The following is a 26566-nucleotide window of genomic DNA, read 5'->3' on the forward strand; positions in this document are numbered from 1 at the left end:
CTTCACCAATTTCAAGTTGAATTTCATTTGAAAGCATTCAACAGAACTTCATTGAACTTGGTTTCATTTTATTTTAAGTTTTACTAAGTTTAATACTGAGCAAAGTTATGCATTAGAGCTGTCTGCATGTAAAACTGATCTATACTATCTTCACCAGACACCATTAACTCCTTCCAGTTTTCTATACATAATATTTGGCCTTACCTGGTTTCTGAACAAATCTGCAGTCCCTGCCTCTCGATCCATCCGGAGAAAAGTCTTCTGTACCATTGATGCATTCACACGTATAACGATAACCATCATTTTGACATGTTGCCAATACAGAACATGTGTCAATATGGAAACCACACCAATCCAAGTTTGCTGTGTCTGAATAAGTCAATGAATGACAAGATAAACAAAAACGAAGTGAATTTTACAATAATGACTCAAATCAGATGATAAATAATAGACTTATAAATCATGCTTTCATGAATAGAGTGAGTTCAAAAGATTGATATTGATGGTACAGAACGAAGAAAATTACACATATGTATGCTTTTAAAACCCCGGTGGTTGCACAGGTTATCCGGGGTACCCACCCAATGCTCTACTACCCGGTTCCTAATTTGTTACCCGAATCCTTTAAATGTGTTTATTGAATGTTTATATTCCTTTTCTTTTACTTTTTAAGAAGTTTAAAAATGTTTCGAAAACTACAAATTTTTATTGATAACAGGTTAATTGAAAGAAACAATTCCAAATTGAAATTAACGAAAATGTATGAACATGGACACATTGTCAGAGAAAAATACACTTGATATATTATAGCATTCAATTTGCAATATATTGAAAATAGCTATACCAGAAGGTAAATAGACAAATTTCTGGGTACGTGGATACCCGACGGGTAAGAGCCTCGGGTACCCAGTTCCCAATTTTTGGTACCCGTGTAAAACACTATAAAACCCTGAATATTTGTTTATAGTAAACAACATGTCTGTACAATGGATACTCCATGTATAGGTGGCATTACTGTAAATCTAAATATGGGTTTTATTGTGACACAGGGTCATCCATACATTGGATTACCAACACAGAAAATACATGAGTGTGTTTGATATATATGACATATGCATGTGGTTGTGCAAGATTTCCTTACTTAATTAGGATAGCTTAGGCTATGATGCTTTTATTTAAGCACTGCTGACCCTTGACCTTTAACCTCCACCAACATGCACAAATGAAAAAAATACTACACCTACAAAACAATTAGACTACAAACAAAGATGTAAATAACTGGTTTAATCATTCACATATAAATATGAAAACAAATTAAAGTTAATAACAGAGCTAGTTTGATATTTGCTTCCCTTTATTTTTATTTTACCATTCCTCCTCACCTTTCAACATCTCCCCTAATCCCCATTAATCCCCACATCAATACCCCCCCCCCCCCAAGTAACCACAAGGAAAGATGTTATGTAAGATTGATTGTTTTCTCCCACTTTCTGAAGTTTCAAAACTATGGTTAATTTACCGTATAATAACTGGATGGTTTAATTATCACTATTTTAACATTTAGTGACAGTTTTTTTAGGATTAGCATGATCAAAGATAAGTGCGCATGTATATATTACATTAGCATGATCAACTATAAGCGTGCATGTATATATAACATACCATTAGCATGATCAAATATAAGTGCTCATGTATATATTACATACCATTAGCATGATCAAAGATAAGTGCGCATGTATATATTACATTAGCATGATCAAATATAAGTGCTCATGTATATATTACATTAGCATGATCAAAGATAAGTGCTCATGTATATATTACATTAGCATGATCAAAGATAAGTGCGCATGTATATATTACATACCATTAGCATGATCAAAGATAAGTGCTCATGTATATTTACATACTATTAGCATGATCAAATATAAGTGCTCATGGATATTTACATACTATTAGCATGATCAAATATAAGTGCTCATGAATATTTACATACTATTAGCATGATCAAATATTGTGCTCATGAATATATTACATACTATTAGCATGATCAAATATAAGTGCACATGTATATACTACATACCATTCATTGAAAAAGATTGTATATCAATGGTCAGATTTGTACTTGGTAAGGTATTCAAAATTCCATTCGCTCTTGTTTCATTGATGATAATTTGGTTGACTGTGGACGCATTGACTGCATCATTCTTTAAAGTGAGAAGATAGTCGACATGTATACTTCCTTCCCTCAACTGAAGTACCTCATTACGAATGTAGGTTTGGGAGGTTAAGGAATGATTCCTCACTGCTGTTTCAATCTACAAAGGACAAAAAGAAACAGAAAAGTTCAGCACAAAATCTTTCCTTATTGCTTGATCATTTAAATAATTCAACGGTTGCAGTTGTATCCTTGATTTAATGTCAGTTACATTCCATATATGACATGTGTATAGTATAATACGAGACCTTCCATAATGTTTCAATCTTTTTGTTTTGTGTGCTTGAAATTAATAGTATGTGTGGTAAATTTAAGCATTAAGTGATAATCATGCAATGTCGAAATTTAATGAAAGTTAATATGAGAAATTTTATCAAAAAGAAAATTAAATTTAGCACTATAGAAAGAGCAAAACAAAGGCTAACTTTAAATTATTACAAAAATGACATAAAAGATGGCCAGCTCTGTAAAGTGTTTGATCAAAGGTGTTGAACTGTCCTGATGTGTGTAGCCAGGGGAAGTGAGGGGGGGGGGGTGGGGTAGGGTAGGGTGAAAGGATATACCATTCCCTAATTGAAGCAATTGAACCATGCAGCTATGTACATCGAGTAATTGAGATTTACAAATTAGATGTAATCTGCAGTGGGATTATCTGCCGAATGTTAGGCCTAAATGTTGCTTGATGTTTTAGATAATGTAAGAGTACATTCATAATACCCCTCTTCGAATCTCATTTGTCAGCTTTTCTACTTTATCCGGGCCATTGACATCACACTGTGAGTCCAGATGAGCCGGCAACGTGTCCTCTAACAGGATGATGAAGGAACCTTTCAGATGATATGTTTCTGTGAAAATATTCAGAAAAGTAAGATCAAACTATGATATATATATTCATCTCTAATTTTTTTTTTTTTTTGTGATGGAGGGGGGGGGGGGGGAGTACATTGCAACTTAAGTTCATTCATACTTTTGCTACATTTGCTGATTCTTAAATATGCTTCTGAAAATGTGACAATTCTTATCATCAACTTCTATTGTGCATATACTCTTACACTAGCCCCCTTATAAACAAGATAGCTCACATTCCTATTTAAGAAATATAAATATTTCATGAGCCAAACAATTTTGTTGATACCATTTTTTCATGGAGAATTTGGGGTACCTTACCTCATACCGAAATCTGCTAACCAGTCAGCAAGCCCATTCCCTATCTGGATATGTACTCGGTTTGGCTAAAATATGCTAATTAACCCAGAAAGCCGGTTGGCTTAGTTATTCCTTAATTGCCACATTTTTGATAGATGTCAATAAGATACTTAATTCTACTGACCAAGAGGGAGCTTCATACCACAAAGTATGAATTGCAACCAAGCAGCACTTTTTGAGTTATCGTGTTTACAGAGTTTTCACACTTTGATCTCTGTTGACCTCAAATGACCTTTGCCCTCTAAACATTTCAATGGGGTTCTTGTACTCATCAAGCTTAATCTTCGTACCAATTATAAAAATCAACCTCGAGGTACTTTTGAGTTATCATTTTTACAAGGTTTTTAGACCTTTACCAAATTTGACTGCAAATGAAGATAGACCCCATCACTCAAAATAGTGTAGTCTACTAACCAAGAGGATCTACATACCAGGTATGAACTTCACAAAGATGGAAGTTTTGAGTTATCGTGTTTAAAGATTTGGCAATGATATGCAATGAGCAAAGTTTATTGGCATTTGAAGGAAACAAGACACAACATGTTAAGTTCCAAAACTCATTGTCCCCTCCCCCACCCACCCCTAACATATGAATGCTTCATGAGGGTTGCAAAAATAGGATTATTACATTAAGTACACATTTTGAATGCAATGAATGATTGTCTTGAAGTATATTCTGATGAACTAACTTGAGGAAAGTGCAAAGTTAATATAATCTGTAATTAAATGGATAGCAAAACTGAAAACTGAAGTTCAATTTCAAACTTCCAAATAGAGTATTTTGGATACAATAAAAAATACCTCGGCATTCTTCATCCAGCCAGAAGCGTTTGTCACAAACACACGCTGGTTGGCCGTTGATAATGTCACACCTCCTCCGTGGTCCACATTCTAAATTGCATTCTGCTCAGCAAAAGAAAATGTAAAAGAAACTAAAAAATATCAACAAACCCAGATAAGATTTGACATGGGCATGAGAAATTGATCACACTTTTAAAAAAACTGAGAAAATAACTGACTCATTGTTCATTCTGGATGTCATTTTTTACTTTTGAGCAAATCCATGAAATACATGATATATATATATCATAATAAGTCATCATAATAAAGACAGTTGTGCTCCTTCCAGTCAAAGATCATGACTTCCGGACACTCCTAGAATGACCAAACTCCGGAAAGAAGATAAACATTGTGGTCCTATTTATGCCATCCGGACACAGTAAAACTTTCAATCAACAATGAAGACTCCCAAGGCTCCAAAACAGCAAAAAGTTACATAAAACAGTGTTTGAAACTTGTCAGGACACTAACCGGACAAGATTTACAAAAGTTAAAACTTTGGAAATCCTGAAAACGCAATAAGACGTAACAAGTACCTTTCAGAGCTATATCCCATATCAATCAAATTTACACATCATGGTTATTTTTCATTTTGATTGTGACTTTTATCATCTTACGCAACAAGACACTGCCATGTGGCTGCATATGGTAAGACTAAAGATCCATTAGTCACATGACTTGTTAATGGTAAAAAGTGCCTTCATTTGATCAGTGCATGGGGTTATTGATGCCACTGTAGCATTAATACAGCTGTTACTCAGTTCTATTTATCAGGGATGAGCCTAGGGTAAAAAAAAAATCATGTAACTTAACAAAAATTGCGGTATAGGCTCCACTTTGTGTATGCTACAGTGTGTTAGGATAATATTTTCATCTTTTGACAATCTGCTGAAACATCATCCAGCTCTGCAAAACTGTGCATAAGGATTTTGAATATTAAATAAGTCTATTTTCAGCAAGTAATTTTCAAATTTAAATTAACGTTTTTTTAGTTATCAACAATCTTAAAACTTATAGTACTAAGATATCATTTGAAATATTTCAAATATCAGCAACTAATTTCTAGTAACACACACGTACCTTGACATTCTGGTAAACGATCAGGAGTCAGTTTGCCTCCACAACACACTGTCTTGTGAATGCTGCTTTCTGACAATACATAGCCATTGATGCAACCGTAATGGATAGTTTCATTATGGTCATAAAACTCCCTCTGGACTCTACTGTTTGCAGATATGTGGTAAGCATATTCATTTGGCAAAGTGACTTGACACTGACCTGCAATTTCATGAAATCAAAGTAGATCACAAATAATTTCAATAAGCCACATATATTGCTTCCAATTTGAACTGGAAAGCAGTTAAAGCAAAGATCATTAACAAATATGGATGCTATACATATTTTAAGAATCTTCTTTACAAATTGAAATACTGTAGTATAAACGGCAGCTTCCAATTTCCGGTAAAACATGAATAGATGACAGAAATGTCAGGTATCTATCAATCTTTTGCCTGAATAAAATTAATAAAAAATAAAATAAGTGCTAAAGAGAAATCCATTATAGGTTAATATACTCATATATATCAATAGGTATATACCATATATGTGAAAATATACCCATATGATAAGTGCACATACCATATCTGAAGATATGCTATTTGATAAGTGTACTATATGTCCACATAACATATGTGAAGAGATACCATATGATAAGTGTACTATATATCCACATACCATATGTGAAGATATACTGTACGATAAGTGTACTATATGTCCACATAACATATGTGAAGATATACCATATGATAAGTGTTCTTTATATCCACATACCATATGTGAAGATATCCCATATGATAAGTACTATATATCCACATACCATATGTAAAGATATACCGTACGATAAGTGCACATACCATATCTGAAGAAACCATATGATTTGTTAAGACCTAAAATATCAATGTGCACATACCATGTGACTTGACTCAATATACAGCCTGTTCAGTAAATGAATATTTGCCTCATCAACTACAGCAAAAGCATATACCATATTGAGTTCAAGATTGGTATTGATTCTGGGGGAGGGAACTTAGGGTGTTAAACAAAATTAAAGCTTGGTTGAACTGCATACTTTGGATTCCCACATTTGCCAGTAGAACACCACTTTTGGTGTCATGGAGGTGTCATAGTAAACCACATAGTCACACTCATAAGAAATGAAGCATGGAAAGTTTGTAGATTGAAAAGTTTGTAAATGGTTTGTATAGTTTCTGAATTGTATTTATGATACTGACAAGTCAACATAATTTTATGTGAGTCCACAAGATGCCTACTCTTTATCTAATGGGTGAAGTATTATTTTCAGAGGTCAAAATCTGACAATGTTGTGAGCATGTTAATACCAAAAATAAAACTTGGAGTGCAAAACTCTAACATTTGTTGACATCAAATGACATTTAACTCTCCCCCCCTTAAAATGAAACAAAAATTTAAAAAGCCCATAGGGTTTTTGCACTGGCTAAGATGGATTCACATTCCTGGAATGAAGTTCATTCGAGCTTTGCTTTTGGAATACTTTATAAAGTTTCTAAACTGTGATGTCTGTTGACATCAATGACTTTGCTCTCAAGAAATAAATCCAAGTTTACTCCCTGAGTTATGTGGCCATGGTATTCAGACTTTGGATAGTAGTGACCAAAATGACATTGACCTCCCAATAAAAATGAAAGGGCAGGTTCTTACTCTCACTACAGTAAAACCACCAACAAATTATTAAGTTCATCCAAGCTTCCAGTCTAGAGCTTAACATGTTTACATCAAATGCACAAAATTAGCCTTAAAGTTCACCAATAGTGCAGACATATTGATTATGAAGGTTATTAGTACCATGTAGATTTTGAGTTACCATTCTCACAAGTCAGTTTAACACAATTCAAAAAGATTTGAAACATCACAATCAAATATGAAAATATGCTTCAGGTCTGTGAAATAAAAATATAATTTGAGATACTATAGTAGACGTCTTAGCAAACATGGTGATGCAACATCAGTAGTGGAATGAAAAGTGGAACATGTCACTGTCTAACCTGTTTCTTCCAAAGTTACTACAGTTGTTGCTGGTTCAATTGATGCATCTGTCTCTATTTCAACTTTGGTGGAACTTCCTTCACTTGTTGATGAAATGAGAGTACCTTGTTCAGTACTTTCTGCAGGAGAGGATGGTGTCTCAGTGGTGATGATTCCTTTGGTACTGGAGGCAACCTCCTGACTTATGTTTGTAAAAGGAGATATTTTACCATCAGTAGTGGAATGAAAGGTACTAGCTGCTGTAGATGGCTCTGTAACAGTACTTTCTGTTGCAGTGGAATGTTCCTGAGTGGTTACTTCTGAACTTGCTGAAATCCCAGTAGAGAACACATCAATAGTTATAACCTCTGATGTTGATTCAGTTGTTTTTCCTTCCAAAGTTACTATAGTTGTTGTTGGATTGGTTGATGCGTCTGTCTCTATTTCAACTTTGGTGGAACTTCCTTCACTTGTTGATGAAATGAGAATACCTTGTTCAGTACTTTCTGCAGAAGAGGATGGTGTCTCAGTGGTGATGATTCCTTTCATACTCGAGGCAACCTCCTGACTTATGTTTGTAAAAGGAGATATTGTACCATCAGTAGTGGAATGAAAGGTAGTAGCTGCTGTAGATGACTCTGTAACAGTACTTTCTGTTGCAGTGGAATGTTCCTGAGTGGTTACTTCTGAACTTGCTGAAATCCCAGTAGAAAACACATCACTAGTTATAACCTCTGATGTTGATTCAGTTGTTTTTTCTTCCAAAGTTACTATAGTTGTTGTTGGATTGGTTGATGCATCTGTCTCTATTTCAACTTTGGTGGAACTTCCTTCACTTGTTGATGAAATGAGAATACCTTGTTCAGTACTTTCTGCAGAAGAGGATGGTGTCTCAGTGGTGATGATTCCTTTGGTACTGGAGGCAACCTCCTGACTTATGTTTGTAAAAGGAGATATTGTACCATCAGTAGTGGAATGAAAGGTAGTAGCTGCTGTAGATGACTCTGTAACAGTACTTTCTGTTGCAGTGGAATGTTCCTGAGTGGTTACTTCTGAACTTGCTGAAATCCCAGTAGAAAACACATCACTAGTTATAACCTCTGATGTTGATTCAGTTGTTTTTTCTTCCAAAGTTACTATAGTTGTTGTTGGATTGGTTGATGCATCTGTCTCTATTTCAACTTTGGTGGAACTTCCTTCACTTGTTGATGAAATGAGAGTACCTTGTTCAGTACTTTCTGCAGAAGAGGATGGTGTCTCAGTGGTGATGATTCTTTTCATACTCGAAGCAACCTCCTGACTTATGTTTGTAAAAGGAGATATTGTACCATCAGTAGTGGAATGAAAGGTAGTAGCTGCTGTAGATGACTCTGTAACAGTACTTTCTGTTGCAGTGGAATGTTCCTGAGTGGTTACTTCTGAACTTGCTGAAATCCCAGTAGAAAACACATCACTAGTTATAACCTCTGATGTTGATTCAGTTGTTTTTTCTTCCAAAGTTACTATAGTTGTTGTTGGATTGGTTGATGCATCTGTCTCTATTTCAACTTTGGTGGAACTTCCTTCACTTGTTGATGAAATGAGAGTACCTTGTTCAGTACTTTCGGCAGAAGAGGATGGTGTCTCAGTGGTGATGATTCTTTTCATACTGGAGGCAACCTCTTGACTTATGTTTGTAAAAGGAGATATTGTACCATCAGTAGTGGAATGAAAGGTAGTTGCTGCTGTAGATGACTCTGTAACAGTACTTTCTGTTGCAGTGGAATGTTCCTGAGTGGTTACTTCTGAACTTGCTGAAATCCCAGTAGAAAACACATCACTAGTTATAACCTCTGATGTTGATTCAGTTGTTTTTTCTTCCAAAGTTACTATAGTTGTTGTTGGATTGGTTGATGCATCTGTCTCTATTTCAACTTTGGTGGAACTTCCTTCACTTGTTGATGAAATGAGAATACCTTGTTCAGTACTTTCTGCAGAAGAGGATGGTGTCTCAGTGGTGATGATTCCTTTGGTACTGGAGGCAACCTCCTGACTTATGTTTGTAAAAGGAGATATTGTACCATCAGTAGTGGAATGAAAGGTAGTAGCTGCTGTAGATGACTCTGTAACAGTACTTTCTGTTGCAGTGGAATGTTCCTGAGTGGTTACTTCTGAACTTGCTGAAATCCCAGTAGAAAACACATCACTAGTTATAACCTCTGATGTTGATTCAGTTGTTTTTTCTTCCAAAGTTACTATAGTTGTTGTTGGATTGGTTGATGCATCTGTCTCTATTTCAACTTTGGTGGAACTTCCTTCACTTGTTGATGAAATGAGAGTACCTTGTTCAGTACTTTCTGCAGAAGAGGATGGTGTCTCAGTGGTGATGATTCTTTTCATACTCGAAGCAACCTCCTGACTTATGTTTGTAAAAGGAGATATTGTACCATCAGTAGTGGAATGAAAGGTAGTTGCTGCTGTAGATGACTCTGTAACAGTACTTTCTGTTGCAGTGGAATGTTCCTGAGTGGTTACTTCTGAACTTGCTGAAATCCCAGTAGAAAACACATCACTAGTTATAACCTCTGATGTTGATTCAGTTGTTTTTTCTTCCAAAGTTACTATAGTTGTTGTTGGATTGGTTGATGCATCTGTCTCTATTTCAACTTTGGTGGAACTTCCTTCACTTGTTGATGAAATGAGAGTACCTTGTTCAGTACTTTCGGCAGAAGAGGATGGTGTCTCAGTGGTGATGATTCTTTTCATACTGGAGGCAACCTCTTGACTTATGTTTGTAAAAGGAGATATTGTACCATCAGTAGTGGAATGAAAGGTAGTTGCTGCTGTAGATGACTCTGTAACAGTACTTTCTGTTGCAGTGGAATGTTCCTGAGTGGTTACTTCTGAACTTGCTGAAATCCCAGTAGAAAACACATCACTAGTTATAACCTCTGATGTTGATTCAGTTGTTTTCTCTTCCAAAGTTACTATAGTTGTTGTTGGATTGGTTGATGCATCTGTCTCTATTTCAACTTTGGTGGAACTTCCTTCACTTGTTGATGAAATGAGAATACCTTGTTCAGTACTTTCTGCAGAAGAGGATGGTGTCTCAGTGGTGATGATTCCTTTGGTACTGGAGGCAACCTCCTGACTTATGTTTGTAAAAGGAGATATTGTACCATCAGTAGTGGAATGAAAGGTAGTAGCTGCTGTAGATGACTCTGTAACAGTACTTTCTGTTGCAGTGGAATGTTCCTGAGTGGTTACTTCTGAACTTGCTGAAATCCCAGTAGAAAACACATCACTAGTTATAACCTCTGATTTTGATTCAGTTGTTTTTTCTTCCAAAGTTACTATAGTTGTTGTTGGATTGGTTGATGCATCTGTCTCTATTTCAACTTTGGTGGAACTTCCTTCACTTGTTGATGAAATGAGAATACCTTGTTCAGTACTTTCTGCAGAATAGGATGGTGTCTCAGTGGTGATGATTCCTTTGGTACTGGAGGCAACCTCCTGACTTATGTTTGTAAAAGGAGATATTGTACCATCAGTAGTGGAATGAAAGGTAGTAGCTGCTGTAGATGACTCTGTAACAGTACTTTCTGTTGCAGTGGAATGTTCCTGAGTGGTTACTTCTGAACTTGCTGAAATCCCAGTAGAAAACACATCACTAGTTATAACCTCTGATGTTGATTCAGTTGTTTTTTCTTCCAAAGTTACTATAATTGTTGTTGGATTGGTTGATGCATCTGTCTCTATTTCAACTTTGGTGGAACTTCCTTCACTTGTTGATGAAATGAGAGTACCTTGTTCAGTACTTTCTGCAGAAGAGGATGGTGTCTCAGTGGTGATGATTCTTTTCATACTGGAGGCAACCTCTTGACTTATGTTTGTAAAAGGAGATATTGTACCATCAGTAGTGGAATGAAAGGTAGTTGCTGCTGTAGATGACTCTGTAACAGTACTTTCTGTTGCAGTGGAATGTTCCTGAGTGGTTACTTCTGAACTTGCTGAAATCCCAGTAGAAAACACATCACTAGTTATAACCTCTGATTTTGATTCAGGTGTTTTTTCTTCCAAAGTTACTATAGTTGTTGTTGGTATGGTTGATGCATCTGTCTCTATTTCAACTTTGGTGGAACTTCCTTCACTTGTTGATGAAATGAGAATACCTTGTTCAGTACTTTCTGCAGAATAGGATGGTGTCTCAGTGGTGATGATTCCTTTGGTACTGGAGGCAACCTCCTGACTTATGTTTGTAAAAGGAGATATTGTACCATCAGTAGTGGAATGAAAGGTAGTAGCTGCTGTAGATGACTCTGTAACAGTACTTTCTGTTGCAGTGGAATGTTCCTGAGTGGTTACTTCTGAACTTGCTGAAATCCCAGTAGAAAACACATCACTAGTTATAACCTCTGATGTTGATTCAGTTGTTTTTTCTTCCAAAGTTACTATAGTTGTTGTTGGATTGGTTGATGCATCTGTCTCTATTTCAACTTTGGTGGAACTTCCTTCACTTGTTGATGAAATGAGAGTACCTTGTTCAGTACTTTCTGCAGAAGAGGATGGTGTCTCAGTGGTGATGATTCTTTTCATACTGGAGGCAACCTCTTGACTTATGTTTGTAAAAGGAGATATTGTACCATCAGTAGTGGAATGAAAGGTAGTTGCTGCTGTAGATGACTCTGTAACAGTACTTTCTGTTGCAGTGGAATGTTCCTGAGTGGTTACTTCTGAACTTGCTGAAATCCCAGTAGAAAACACATCACTAGTTATAACCTCTGATGTTGATTCAGGTGTTTTTTCTTCCAAAGTTACTATAGTTGTTGTTGGATTGGTTGATGCATCTGTCTCTATTTCAACTTTGGTGGAACTTCCTTCACTTGTTGATGAAATGAGAATACCTTGTTCAGTACTTTCTGCAGAAGAGGATGGTGTCTCAGTGGTGATGATTCTTTTCATACTCGAGGCAACCTCCTGACTTATGTTTGTAAAAGGAGATATTGTACCATCAGTAGTGGAATGAAAGGTAGTAGCTGCTGTAGATGACTCTGTAACAGTACTTTCTGTTGCAGTGGAATGTTCCTGAGTGGTTACTTCTGAACTTGCTGAAATCCCAGTAGAAAACACATCACTAGTTATAACCTCTGATGTTGATTCAGTTGTTTTCTCTTCCAAAGTTACTATAGTTGTTGTTGGATTGGTTGATGCATCTGTCTCTATTTCAACTTTGGTGGAACTTCCTTCACTTGTTGATGAAATGAGAATACCTTGTTCAGTACTTTCTGCAGAATAGGATGGTGTCTCAGTGGTGATGATTCCTTTGGTACTGGAGGCAACCTCCTGACTTATGTTTGTAAAAGGAGATATTGTACCATCAGTAGTGGAATGAAAGGTAGTAGCTGCTGTAGATGACTCTGTAACAGTACTTTCTGTTGCAGTGGAATGTTCCTGAGTGGTTACTTCTGAACTTGCTGAAATCCCAGTAGAAAACACATCACTAGTTATAACCTCTGATTTTGATTCAGTTGTTTTTTCTTCCAAAGTTACTATAGTTGTTGTTGGATTGGTTGATGCATCTGTCTCTATTTCAACTTTGGTGGAACTTCCTTCACTTGTTGATGAAATGAGAATACCTTGTTCAGTACTTTCTGCAGAATAGGATGGTGTCTCAGTGGTGATGATTCCTTTGGTACTGGAGGCAACCTCCTGACTTATGTTTGTAAAAGGAGATATTGTACCATCAGTAGTGGAATGAAAGGTAGTAGCTGCTGTAGATGACTCTGTAACAGTACTTTCTGTTGCAGTGGAATGTTCCTGAGTGGTTACTTCTGAACTTGCTGAAATCCCAGTAGAAAACACATCACTAGTTATAACCTCTGATGTTGATTCAGTTGTTTTTTCTTCCAAAGTTACTATAATTGTTGTTGGATTGGTTGATGCATCTGTCTCTATTTCAACTTTGGTGGAACTTCCTTCACTTGTTGATGAAATGAGAGTACCTTGTTCAGTACTTTCTGCAGAAGAGGATGGTGTCTCAGTGGTGATGATTCTTTTCATACTGGAGGCAACCTCTTGACTTATGTTTGTAAAAGGAGATATTGTACCATCAGTAGTGGAATGAAAGGTAGTTGCTGCTGTAGATGACTCTGTAACAGTACTTTCTGTTGCAGTGGAATGTTCCTGAGTGGTTACTTCTGAACTTGCTGAAATCCCAGTAGAAAACACATCACTAGTTATAACCTCTGATGTTGATTCAGGTGTTTTTTCTTCCAAAGTTACTATAGTTGTTGTTGGATTGGTTGATGCATCTGTCTCTATTTCAACTTTGGTGGAACTTCCTTCACTTGTTGATGAAATGAGAATACCTTGTTCAGTACTTTCTGCAGAAGAGGATGGTGTCTCAGTGGTGATGATTCTTTTCATACTCGAGGCAACCTCCTGACTTATGTTTGTAAAAGGAGATATTGTACCATCAGTAGTGGAATGAAAGGTAGTAGCTGCTGTAGATGACTCTGTAACAGTACTTTCTGTTGCAGTGGAATGTTCCTGAGTGGTTACTTCTGAACTTGCTGAAATCCCAGTAGAAAACACATCACTAGTTATAACCTCTGATGTTGATTCAGTTGTTTTCTCTTCCAAAGTTACTATAGTTGTTGTTGGATTGGTTGATGCATCTGTCTCTATTTCAACTTTGGTGGAACTTCCTTCACTTGTTGATGAAATGAGAATACCTTGTTCAGTACTTTCTGCAGAATAGGATGGTGTCTCAGTGGTGATGATTCCTTTGGTACTGGAGGCAACCTCCTGACTTATGTTTGTAAAAGGAGATATTGTACCATCAGTAGTGGAATGAAAGGTAGTAGCTGCTGTAGATGACTCTGTAACAGTACTTTCTGTTGCAGTGGAATGTTCCTGAGTGGTTACTTCTGAACTTGCTGAAATCCCAGTAGAAAACACATCACTAGTTATAACCTCTGATTTTGATTCAGTTGTTTTTTCTTCCAAAGTTACTATAGTTGTTGTTGGATTGGTTGATGCATCTGTCTCTATTTCAACTTTGGTGGAACTTCCTTCACTTGTTGATGAAATGAGAATACCTTGTTCAGTACTTTCTGCAGAATAGGATGGTGTCTCAGTGGTGATGATTCCTTTGGTACTGGAGGCAACCTCCTGACTTATGTTTGTAAAAGGAGATATTGTACCATCAGTAGTGGAATGAAAGGTAGTAGCTGCTGTAGATGACTCTGTAACAGTACTTTCTGTTGCAGTGGAATGTTCCTGAGTGGTTACTTCTGAACTTGCTGAAATCCCAGTAGAAAACACATCACTAGTTATAACCTCTGATGTTGATTCAGTTGTTTTTTCTTCCAAAGTTACTATAATTGTTGTTGGATTGGTTGATGCATCTGTCTCTATTTCAACTTTGGTGGAACTTCCTTCACTTGTTGATGAAATGAGAGTACCTTGTTCAGTACTTTCTGCAGAAGAGGATGGTGTCTCAGTGGTGATGATTCTTTTCATACTGGAGGCAACCTCTTGACTTATGTTTGTAAAAGGAGATATTGTACCATCAGTAGTGGAATGAAAGGTAGTTGCTGCTGTAGATGACTCTGTAACAGTACTTTCTGTTGCAGTGGAATGTTCCTGAGTGGTTACTTCTGAACTTGCTGAAATCCCAGTAGAAAACACATCACTAGTTATAACCTCTGATTTTGATTCAGGTGTTTTTTCTTCCAAAGTTACTATAGTTGTTGTTGGTATGGTTGATGCATCTGTCTCTATTTCAACTTTGGTGGAACTTCCTTCACTTGTTGATGAAATGAGAATACCTTGTTCAGTACTTTCTGCAGAATAGGATGGTGTCTCAGTGGTGATGATTCCTTTGGTACTGGAGGCAACCTCCTGACTTATGTTTGTAAAAGGAGATATTGTACCATCAGTAGTGGAATGAAAGGTAGTAGCTGCTGTAGATGACTCTGTAACAGTACTTTCTGTTGCAGTGGAATGTTCCTGAGTGGTTACTTCTGAACTTGCTGAAATCCCAGTAGAAAACACATCACTAGTTATAACCTCTGATGTTGATTCAGTTGTTTTTTCTTCCAAAGTTACTATAGTTGTTGTTGGATTGGTTGATGCATCTGTCTCTATTTCAACTTTGGTGGAACTTCCTTCACTTGTTGATGAAATGAGAGTACCTTGTTCAGTACTTTCTGCAGAAGAGGATGGTGTCTCAGTGGTGATGATTCTTTTCATACTGGAGGCAACCTCTTGACTTATGTTTGTAAAAGGAGATATTGTACCATCAGTAGTGGAATGAAAGGTAGTTGCTGCTGTAGATGACTCTGTAACAGTACTTTCTGTTGCAGTGGAATGTTCCTGAGTGGTTACTTCTGAACTTGCTGAAATCCCAGTAGAAAACACATCACTAGTTATAACCTCTGATGTTGATTCAGGTGTTTTTTCTTCCAAAGTTACTATAGTTGTTGTTGGATTGGTTGATGCATCTGTCTCTATTTCAACTTTGGTGGAACTTCCTTCACTTGTTGATGAAATGAGAATACCTTGTTCAGTACTTTCTGCAGAAGAGGATGGTGTCTCAGTGGTGATGATTCTTTTCATACTCGAGGCAACCTCCTGACTTATGTTTGTAAAAGGAGATATTGTACCATCAGTAGTGGAATGAAAGGTAGTAGCTGCTGTAGATGACTCTGTAACAGTACTTTCTGTTGCAGTGGAATGTTCCTGAGTGGTTACTTCTGAACTTGCTGAAATCCCAGTAGAAAACACATCACTAGTTATAACCTCTGATGTTGATTCAGTTGTTTTCTCTTCCAAAGTTACTATAGTTGTTGTTGGATTGGTTGATGCATCTGTCTCTATTTCAACTTTGGTGGAACTTCCTTCACTTGTTGATGAAATGAGAATACCTTGTTCAGTACTTTCTGCAGAATAGGATGGTGTCTCAGTGGTGATGATTCCTTTGGTACTGGAGGCAACCTCCTGACTTATGTTTGTAAAAGGAGATATTGTACCATCAGTAGTGGAATGAAAGGTAGTAGCTGCTGTAGATGACTCTGTAACAGTACTTTCTGTTGCAGTGGAATGTTCCTGAGTGGTTACTTCTGAACTTGCTGAAATCCCAGTAGAAAACACATCACTAGTTATAACCTCTGATTTTGATTCAGTTGTTTTTTCTTCCAAAGTTACTATAGTTGTTGTTGGATTGGTTGATGCATCTGTCTCTATTTCAACTTTGGTGGAACTTCCTTCACTTGTTGATGAAATGAGAATACCTTGTTCAGTACTTTCTGCAGAATAGGATGGTGTCTCAGTGGTGATGATTCCTTTGGTACTGGAGGCAACCTCCTGACTTATGTTTGTAAAAGGAGATATTGTACCATCAGTAGTGGAATGAAAGGTAGTAGCTGCTGTAGATGACTCTGTAACAGTACTTTCTGTTGCAGTGGAATGTTCCTGAGTGGTTACTTCTGAACTTGCTGAAATCCCAGTAGAAAACACATCACTAGTTATAACCTCTGATGTTGATTCAGTTGTTTTTTCTTCCAAAGTTACTATAGTTGTTGTTGGATTGGTTGATGCATCTGTCTCTATTTCAACTTTGGTGGAACTTCCTTCACTTGTTGATGAAATGAGAATACCTTGTTCAGTACTTTCTGCAGAAGAGGATGGTGTCTCAGTGGTGATGATTCTTTTCATACTGGAGGCAACCTCTTGACTTATGTTTGTAAAAGGAGATATTGTACCATCAGTAGTGGAATGAAATGTAGTTGCTGCTGTAGATGACTCTGTAACAGTACTTTCTGTTGCAGTGGAATGTTCCTGAGTGGTTACTTCTGAACTTGCTGAAATCCCAGTAGAAAACACATCACTAGTTATAACCTCTGATGTTGATTCAGGTGTTTTTTCTTCCAAAGTTACTATAGTTGTTGTTGGTATGGTTGATGCATCTGTCTCTATATCAACTTTGGTGGAAATTCCTTCACTTGTTGATGAAATGAGAGTACCTTGTTCAGTACTTTCTGCAGAAGAGGATGGTGTCTCAGTGGTGATGATTCCTTTGGTACTGGAAGCAACCTCCTGACTTATGTTTGTAAAAGGAGATATTGTACCATCAGTAGTGGAATGAAAGGTAGTAGCTGCTGTAGATGACTCTGTAACAGTACTTTCTGTTGCAGTGGAATGTTCCTGAGTGGTTACTTCTGAACTTGCTGAAATCCCAGTAGAAAACATATCACTAGTTATAACCTCTGATGTTGATTCAGTTGTTTTCTCTTCCAAAGTTACTATAGTTGTTGTTGGATTGGTTGATGCATCTGTCTCTATTTCAACTTTGGTGGAACTTCCTTCACTTGTTGATGAAATGAGAATACCTTGTTCAGTACTTTCTGCAGAATAGGATGGTGTCTCAGTGGTGATGATTCCTTTGGTACTGGAAGCAACCTCCTGACTTATGTTTGTAAAAGGAGATATTGTACCATCAGTAGTGGAATGAAAGGTAGTTGCTGCTGTAGATGACTCTGTAACAGTACTTTCTGTTGCAGTGGAATGTTCCTGAGTGGTTACTTCTGAACTTGCTGAAATCCCAGTAGAAAACACATCACTAGTTATAACCTCTGATGTTGATTCAGTTGTTTTCTCTTCCAAAGTTACTATAGTTGTTGTTGGATTGGTTGATGCATCTGCCTCTATTTCAACTTTGGTGGAACTTCCTTCACTTGTTGATGAAATGAGAATACCTTGTTCAGTACTTTCTGCAGAAGAGGATGGTGTCTCAGTGGTGATGATTCCTTTGGTACTGGAGGCAACCTCCTGACTTATGTTTGTAAAAGGAGATATTGTACCATCAGTAGTGGAATGAAAGGTAGTAGCTGCTGTAGATGACTCTGTAACAGTACTTTCTGTTGCAGTGGAATGTTCCTGAGTGGTTACTTCTGAACTTGCTGAAATCCCAGTAGAAAACACATCACTAGTTATAACCTCTGATGTTGATTCAGTTGTTTTCTCTTCCAAAGTTACTATAGTTGTTGTTGGATTGGTTGATGCATCTGTCTCTATTTCAACTTTGGTGGAACTTCCTTCACTTGTTGATGAAATGAGAATACGTTGTTCAGTACTTTCTGCAGAAGAGGATGGTGTCTCAGTGGTGATGATTCCTTTGGTACTGGAGGCAACCTCCTGACTTATGTTTGTAAAAGGAGATATTGTACCATCAGTAGTGGAATGAAAGGTAGTAGCTGCTGTAGATGACTCTGTAACAGTACTTTCTGTTGCAGTGGAATGTTCCTGAGTGGTTACTTCTGAACTTGCTGAAATCCCAGTAGAAAACACATCACTAGTTATAACCTCTGATTTTGATTCAGTTGTTTTTTCTTCCAAAGTTACTATAGTTGTTGTTGGATTGGTTGATGCATCTGTCTCTATTTCAACTTTGGTGGAACTTCCTTCACTTGTTGATGAAATGAGAATACCTTGTTCAGTACTTTCTGCAGAAGAGGATGGTGTCTCAGTGGTGATGATTCCTTTGGTACTGGAGGCAACCTCCTGACTTATGTTTGTAAAAGGAGATATTGTACCATCAGTAGTGGAATGAAAGGTAGTAGCTGCTGTAGATGACTCTGTAACAGTACTTTCTGTTGCAGTGGAATGTTCCTGAGTGGTTACTTCTGAACTTGCTGAAATCCCAGTAGAAAACACATCACTAGTTATAACCTCTGATGTTGATTCAGTTGTTTTTTCTTCCAAAGTTACTATAGTTGTTGTTGGATTGGTTGATGCATCTGTCTCTATTTCAACTTTGGTGGAATTTCCTTCACTTGTTGATGAAATGAGAGTACCTTGTTCAGTACTTTCTGCAGAAGAGGATGGTGTCTCAGTGGTGATGATTCTTTTCATACTGGAGGCAACCTCTTGACTTATGTTTGTAAAAGGAGATATTGTACCATCAGTAGTGGAATGAAAGGTAGTTGCTGCTGTAGATGACTCTGTAACAGTACTTTCTGTTGCAGTGGAATGTTCCTGAGTGGTTACTTCTGAACTTGCTGAAATCCCAGTAGAAAACACATCACTAGTTATAACCTCTGATGTTGATTCAGGTGTTTTTTCTTCCAAAGTTACTATAGTTGTTGTTGGTATGGTTGATGCATCTGTCTCTATTTCAACTTTGGTGGAACTTCCTTCACTTGTTGATGAAATGAGAATACCTTGTTCAGTACTTTCTGCAGAAGAGGATGGTGTCTCAGTGGTGATGATTCTTTTCATACTCGAGGCAACCTCCTGACTTATGTTTGTAAAAGGAGATAATGTACCATCAGTAGTGGAATGAAAGGTAGTTGCTGCTGTAGATGACTCTGTAACAGTACTTTCTGTTGCAGTGGAATGTTCCTGAGTGGTTACTTCTGAACTTGCTGAAATCCCAGTAGAAAACACATCACTAGTTATAACCTCTGATGTTGATTCAGTTGTTTTCTCTTCCAAAGTTACTATAGTTGTTGTTGGATTGGTTGATGCATCTGTCTCTATTTCAACTTTGGTGGAACTTCCTTCACTTGTTGATGAAATGAGAATACCTTGTTCAGTACTTTCTGCAGAATAGGATGGTGTCTCAGTGGTGATGATTCTTTTCATACTGGAGGCAACCTCTTGACTTATGTTTGTAAAAGGAGATATTGTACCATCAGTAGTGGAATGAAAGGTAGTTGCTGCTGTAGATGACTCTGTAACAGTACTTTCTGTTGCAGTGGAATGTTCCTGAGTGGTTACTTCTGAACTTGCTGAAATCCCAGTAGAAAACACATCACTAGTTATAACCTCTGATGTTGATTCAGTTGTTTTTTCTTCCAAAGTTACTATAGTTGTTGTTGGATTGGTTGATGCATCTGTCTCTATTTCAACTTTGGTGGAACTTCCTTCACTTGTTGATGAAATGAGAATACCTTCTTCAGTGCTTTCTGCAGAAGAGGATGGTGTCTCAGTGGTGATGATTCTTTTCATACTGGAGGCAACCTCTTGACTTATGTTTGTGAAAGGAGATATTGTACCATCAGTAGTGGAATGAAAGGTAGTTGCTGCTGTAGATGACTCTGTAACAGTACTTTCTGTTGCAGTGGAATGTTCCTGAGTGGTTACTTCTGAACTTGCTGAAATCCCAGTAGAAAACACATCACTAGTTATAACCTCTGATGTTGATTCAGTTGTTTTTTCTTCCAAAGTTACTATAGTTGTTGTTGGATTGGTTGATGCATCTGTCTCTCTTTCAACTTTGGTGGAACTTCCTTCACTTGTTGATGAAATGAGAATACGTTGTTCAGTACTTTCTGCAGAAGAGGATGGTGTCTCAGTGGTGATGATTCCTTTGGTACTGGAGGCAACCTCCTGACTTATGTTTGTAAAAGGAGATATTGTACCATCAGTAGTGGAATGAAAGGTAGTAGCTGCTGTAGATGACTCTGTAACAGTACTTTCTGTTGCAGTGGAATGTTCCTGAGTGGTTACTTCTGAACTTGCTGAAATCCCAGTAGAAAACACATCACTAGTTATAACCTCTGATGTTGATTCAGGTGTTTTTTCTTCCAAAGTTACTATAGTTGTTGTTGGTATGGTTGATGCATCTGTCTCTATTTCAACTTTGGTGAAACTTCCTTCACTTGTTGATAAAATGAGAATACCTTGTTCAGTACTTTCTGCAGAAGAGGATGGTGTCTCAGTGGTGATGATTCTTTTCATACTCGAGGCAACCTCCTGACTTATATTTGTAAAAGGAGATATTGTACCATCAGTAGTGGAATGAAAGGTAGTTGCTGCTGTAGATGACTCTGTAACAGTACTTTCTGTTGCAGTGGAATGTTCCTGAGTGGTTACTTCTGAACTTGCTGAAATCCCAGTAGAAAACACATCACTAGTTATAACCTCTGATGTTGATTCAGTTGTTTTCTCTTCCAAAGTTACTATAGTTGTTGTTGGATTGGTTGATGCATCTGTCTCTATTTCAACTTTGGTGGAACTTCCTTCACTTGTTGATGAAATGAGAATACCTTGTTCAGTACTTTCTGCAGAAGAGGATGGTGTCTCAGTGGTGATGATTCCTTTGGTACTGGAAGCAACCTCCTGACTTATGTTTGTAAAAGGAGATATTGTACCATCAGTAGTGGAATGAAAGGTAGTAGCTGCTGTAGATGACTCTGTAACAGTACTTTCTGTTGCAGTGGAATGTTCCTGAGTGGTTACTTCTGAACTTGCTGAAATCCCAGTAGAAAACACATCACTAGTTATAACCTCTGATTTTGATTCAGTTGTTTTTTCTTCCAAAGTTACTATAGTTGTTGTTGGATTGGTTGATGCATCTGTCTCTATTTCAACTTTGGTGGAACTTCCTTCACTTGTTGATGAAATGAGAATACCTTGTTCAGTACTTTCTGCAGAAGAGGATGGTGTCTCAGTGGTGATGATTCCTTTGGTACTGGAGGCAACCTCCTGACTTATGTTTGTAAAAGGAGATATTGTACCATCAGTAGTGGAATGAAAGGTAGTAGCTGCTGTAGATGACTCTGTAACAGTACTTTCTGTTGCAGTGGAATGTTCCTGAGTGGTTACTTCTGAACTTGCTGAAATCCCAGTAGAAAACACATCACTAGTTATAACCTCTGATTTTGATTCAGTTGTTTTTTCTTCCAAAGTAACTGCAGTTGTTGTTGGTATGGTTGATGCATCTGTCTCTATTTCAACTTTGGTGGAACTTCCTTCACTTGTTGATGAAATGAGAATACCTTGTTCAGTACTTTCTGCAGAAGAGGATGGTGTCTCAGTGGTGATGATTCTTTTCATACTGGAGGCAACCTCTTGACTTATGTTTGTAAAAGGAGATATTGTACCATCAGTAGTGGAATGAAAGGTAGTAGCTGCTGTAGATGACTCTGTAACAGTACTTTCTGTTGCAGTGGAATGTTCCTGAGTGGTTACTTCTGAACTTGCTGAAATCCCAGTAGAAAACACATCACTAGTTATAACCTCTGATGTTGATTCAGTTGTTTTTTCTTCCAAAGTTACTATAGTTGTTGTTGGATTGGTTGATACATCTGTCTCTATTTCAACTTTGGTGGAACTTCCTTCACTTGTTGATGAAATGAGAATACCTTGTTCAGTACTTTCTGCAGAAGAGGATGGTGTCTCAGTGGTGATGATTCCTTTGGTACTGGAGGCAACCTCCTGACTTATGTTTGTAAAAGGAGATATTGTACCATCAGTAGTGGAATGAAAGGTAGTAGCTGCTGTAGATGACTCTGTAACAGTACTTTCTGTTGCAGTGGAATGTTCCTGAGTGGTTACTTCTGAACTTGCTGAAATCCCAGTAGAAAACACATCACTAGTTATAACCTCTGATGTTGATTCAGTTGTTTTTTCTTCCAAAGTTACTAAAGTTGTTGTTGGATTAATTGATGCATCTGTCTCTATTTCAACTTTGGTGGAACTTCCTTCACTTGTTGATGAAATGAGAATACCTTGTTCAGTACTTTCTGCAGAAGAGGATGGTGTCTCAGTGGTGATGATTCTTTTCATACTGGAGGCAACCTCCTGACTTATGTTTGTAAAAGGAGATATTGTACCATCAGTAGTGGAATGAAAGGAAGTAGCTGCTGTAGATGACTCTGTAACAGTACTTTCTGTTGCAGTGGAATGTTCCTGAGTGGTTACTTCTGAACTTGCTGAAATCCCAGTAGAAAACACATCACTAGTTATAACCTCTGATGTTGATTCAGTTGTTTTTTCTTCCAAAGTTTCTAAAGTTGTTGTTGGTTTGGTTGATGCATCTGTCTCTATTTCAACTTTGGTGGAATTTCCTTCACTTGTTGATGAAATGAGAGTACCTTGTTCAGTACTTTCTGCAGAAGAGGATGGTGTCTCAGTGGTGATGATTCCTTTGGTACTGGAGGCAACCTCCTGACTTATGTTTGTAAAAGGAGATATTGTACCATCAGTAGTGGAATGAAAGGTAGTAGCTGCTGTAGATGACTCTGTAACAGTACTTTCTGTTGCAGTGGAATGTTCCTGAGTGGTTACTTCTGAACTTGCTGAAATCCCAGTAGAAAACACATCACTAGTTATAACCTCTGATGTTGATTCAGTTGTTTTTTCTTCCAAAGTTACTATAGTTGTTGTTGGATTGGTTGATGCATCTGTCTCTATTTCAACTTTGGTGGAACTTCCTTCACTTGTTGATGAAATGAGAATACCTTGTTCAGTACTTTCTGCAGAAGAGGATGGTGTCTCAGTGGTGATGATTCCTTTGGTACTGGAGGCAACCTCCTGACTTATGTTTGTAAAAGGAGATATTGTACCATCAGTAGTGGAATGAAAGGTAGTAGCTGCTGTAGATGACTCTGTAACAGTACTTTCTGTTGCAGTGGAATGTTCCTGAGTGGTTACTTCTGAACTTGCTGAAATCCCAGTAGAAAACACATCACTAGTTATAACCTCTGATGTTGATTCAGGTGTTGTTTCTTCCAAAGTTACTACAGTTGTTGTTGGTATGGTTGATGCATCTGTCTCTATTTCCACTTTGGTGGAACTTCCTTCACTTGTTGATGAAATGAGAGTACCTTGTTCAGTACTTTCCACAGAAGAGGATGGTGTCTCAGTGGTGATGATTCCTTTGGTACTGGAGGCAACCTCCTGACTTATGTTTGTAAAAGGAGATATTGTACCATCAGTAGTGGAATGAAAGGTAGTAGCTGCTGTAGATGACTCTGTAACAGTACTTTCTGTTGCAGTGGAATGTTCCTGAGTGGTTACTTCTGAACTTGCTGAAATCCCAGTAGAAAACATATCACTAGTTATAACCTCTGATGTTGATTCAGGTGTTGTTTCTTCCAAAGTAACTGCAGTTGTTGTTGGTATGGTTGATGCATCTGTCTCTATTTCAACTTTGGTGGAACTTCCTTCACTTGTTGATGAAATTAGAGTACCTTGTTCAGTACTTTCTGCAGAAGAGGATGGTGTCTCAGTGGTGATGATTCCTTTAGTACTGGAGGCAACCTCCTGACTTATGTTTGTAAAAGGAGATATTGTACCATCAGTAGTGGAATGAAAGGTTGTAGCTGCTGTAGATGACTCTGTAACAGTACTTTCTGTTGCAGTGGAATGTTCCTGAGTGGTTACTTCTGAACTTGCTGAAATCCCAGTAGAAAACATATCACTAGTTATAACCTCTGATGTTGATTCAGTTGTTTTTTCTTCCAAAGTTACTACAGTTGTTGTTGGATTGGTTGATGCATCTGTCTCTATTTCAACTTTGGTGGAACTTCCTTCACTTGTTGATGAAATGAGAGTACCTTGTTCAGTACTTTCTGCAGAAGAGGATGGTGTCTGAGTGGTGATGATTCCTTTGGTACTGGAGGCAACCTCCTGACTTATGTTTGTAAAAGGAGATATTGTACCATCAGTAGTGGAATGAAAGGAAGTAGCTGCTGTAGATGACTCTGTAACAGTACTTTCTGTTGCAGTGGAATGTTCCTGAGTGGTTACTTCTGAACTTGCTGAAATCCCAGTAGAAAACATATCACTAGTTATAACCTCTGATGTTGATTCAGTTGTTGTTTCTTCCAAAGTTACTATAGTTGTTGTTGGTTTGGTTGATGCATCTGTCTCTATTTCAACTTTGGTGGAACTTCCTTCACTTGTTGATGAAATGAGAATACCTTGTTCAGTACTTTCTGCAGAAGAGGATGGTGTCTGAGTGGTGATGATTCCTTTGGTACTGGAGGCAACCTCCTGACTTATGTTTGTAAAAGGAGATATTGTACCATCAGTAGTGGAATGAAAGGTAGTAGCTGCTGTAGATGACTCTGTAACAGTACTTTCTGTTGCAGTGGAATGTTCCTGAGTGGTTACTTCTGAACTTGCTGAAATCCCAGTATAAAACACATCACTAGTTATAACCTCTGATGTTGATTCAGTTGTTTTTTCTTCCAAAGTTACTATAGTTGTTGTTGGATTGGTTGATGCATCTGTCTCTATTTCAACTTTGGTGGAACTTCCTTCACTTGTTGATGAAATGAGAATACCTTGTTCAGTACTTTCTGCAGAAGAGGATGGTGTCTCAGTGGTGATGATTCCTTTGGTACTGGAGGCAACCTCCTGACTTATGTTTGTAAAAGGAGATATTGTACCATCAGTAGTGGAATGAAAGGTAGTAGCTGCTGTAGATGACTCTGTAACAGTACTTTCTGTTGCAGTGGAATGTTCCTGAGTGGTTACTTCTGAACTTGCTGAAATCCCAGTAGAAAACACATCACTAGTTATAACCTCTGATGTTGATTCAGGTGTTGTTTCTTCCAAAGTTACTATAGTTGTTGTTGGTTTGGTTGATGCATCTGTCTCTATTTCCACTTTGGTGGAACTTCCTTCACTTGTTGATGAAATGAGAATACCTTGTTCAGTACTTTCTGCAGAAGAGGATGGTGTCTCAGTGGTGATGATTCCTTTGGTACTGGAGGCAACCTCCTGACTTATGTTTGTAAAAGGAGATATTGTACCATCAGTAGTGGAATGAAAGGTAGTAGCTGCTGTAGATGACTCTGTAACAGTACTTTCTGTTGCAGTGGAATGTTCCTGAGTGGTTACTTCTGAACTTGCTGAAATCCCAGTAGAAAACACATCACTAGTTATAACCTCTGATGTTGATTCAGTTGTTTTTTCTTCCAAAGTTACTATAGTTGTTGTTGGATTGGTTGATGCATCTGTCTCTATTTCAACTTTGGTGGAACTTCCTTCACTTGTTGATGAAATGAGAATACCTTGTTCAGTACTTTCTGCAGAAGAGGATGGTGTCTCAGTGGTGATGATTCCTTTGGTACTGGAGGCAACCTCCTGACTTATGTTTGTAAAAGGAGATATTGTACCATCAGTAGTGGAATGAAAGGTAGTAGCTGCTGTAGATGACTCTGTAACAGTACTTTCTGTTGCAGTGGAATGTTCCTGAGTGGTTACTTCTGAACTTGCTGAAATCCCAGTAGAAAACACATCACTAGTTATAACCTCTGATGTTGATTCAGTTGTTTTTTCTTCCAAAGTTACTATAGTTGTTGTTGGATTGGTTGATGCATCTGTTTCTATTTCAACTTTGGTGGAACTTCCTTCACTTGTTGATGAAATGAGAATACCTTGTTCAGTACTTTCTGCAGAAGAGGATGGTGTCTCAGTGGTGATGATTCCTTTGGGACTGGAGGCAACCTCCTGACTTAT

At 37.7% G+C, this 26566-nt stretch overlaps 2 protein-coding genes across 11 annotated transcripts in view; both read right to left on the minus strand.

Moving 5' to 3' along the window:
- LOC139976171 (uncharacterized) overlaps positions 1–26566 on the minus strand; it is a 192145-nt gene that overhangs the window by 8272 nt on the left and 157307 nt on the right. For all 10 annotated transcript variants that reach the window (XM_071984664.1, XM_071984663.1, XM_071984665.1 and 7 more), the window contains 5 exons: positions 5345–5542; positions 4226–4327; positions 2936–3063; positions 2084–2318; positions 205–369 (listed from right to left, as the gene is read on the minus strand). In XM_071984664.1, the coding sequence (XP_071840765.1) occupies positions 205–369; positions 2084–2318; positions 2936–3063; positions 4226–4327; positions 5345–5542 (828 nt within the window). The remainder of the gene's footprint in view (positions 1–204; positions 370–2083; positions 2319–2935; positions 3064–4225; positions 4328–5344; positions 5543–26566) is intronic.
- The window catches only part of LOC139976355 (uncharacterized), a 96916-nt gene continuing 76102 nt past the window's right edge, over positions 5753–26566 (minus strand). The window contains exon 4 of the mRNA XM_071985048.1: positions 5753–5775. Within this exon, the coding sequence (XP_071841149.1) occupies positions 5753–5775 (23 nt within the window). The remainder of the gene's footprint in view (positions 5776–26566) is intronic.

This window comes from Apostichopus japonicus, chromosome 11 (assembly GCF_037975245.1).
Source record: "Apostichopus japonicus isolate 1M-3 chromosome 11, ASM3797524v1, whole genome shotgun sequence".
Taxonomy (NCBI): Eukaryota; Metazoa; Echinodermata; class Holothuroidea; order Aspidochirotida; family Stichopodidae; genus Apostichopus; species Apostichopus japonicus.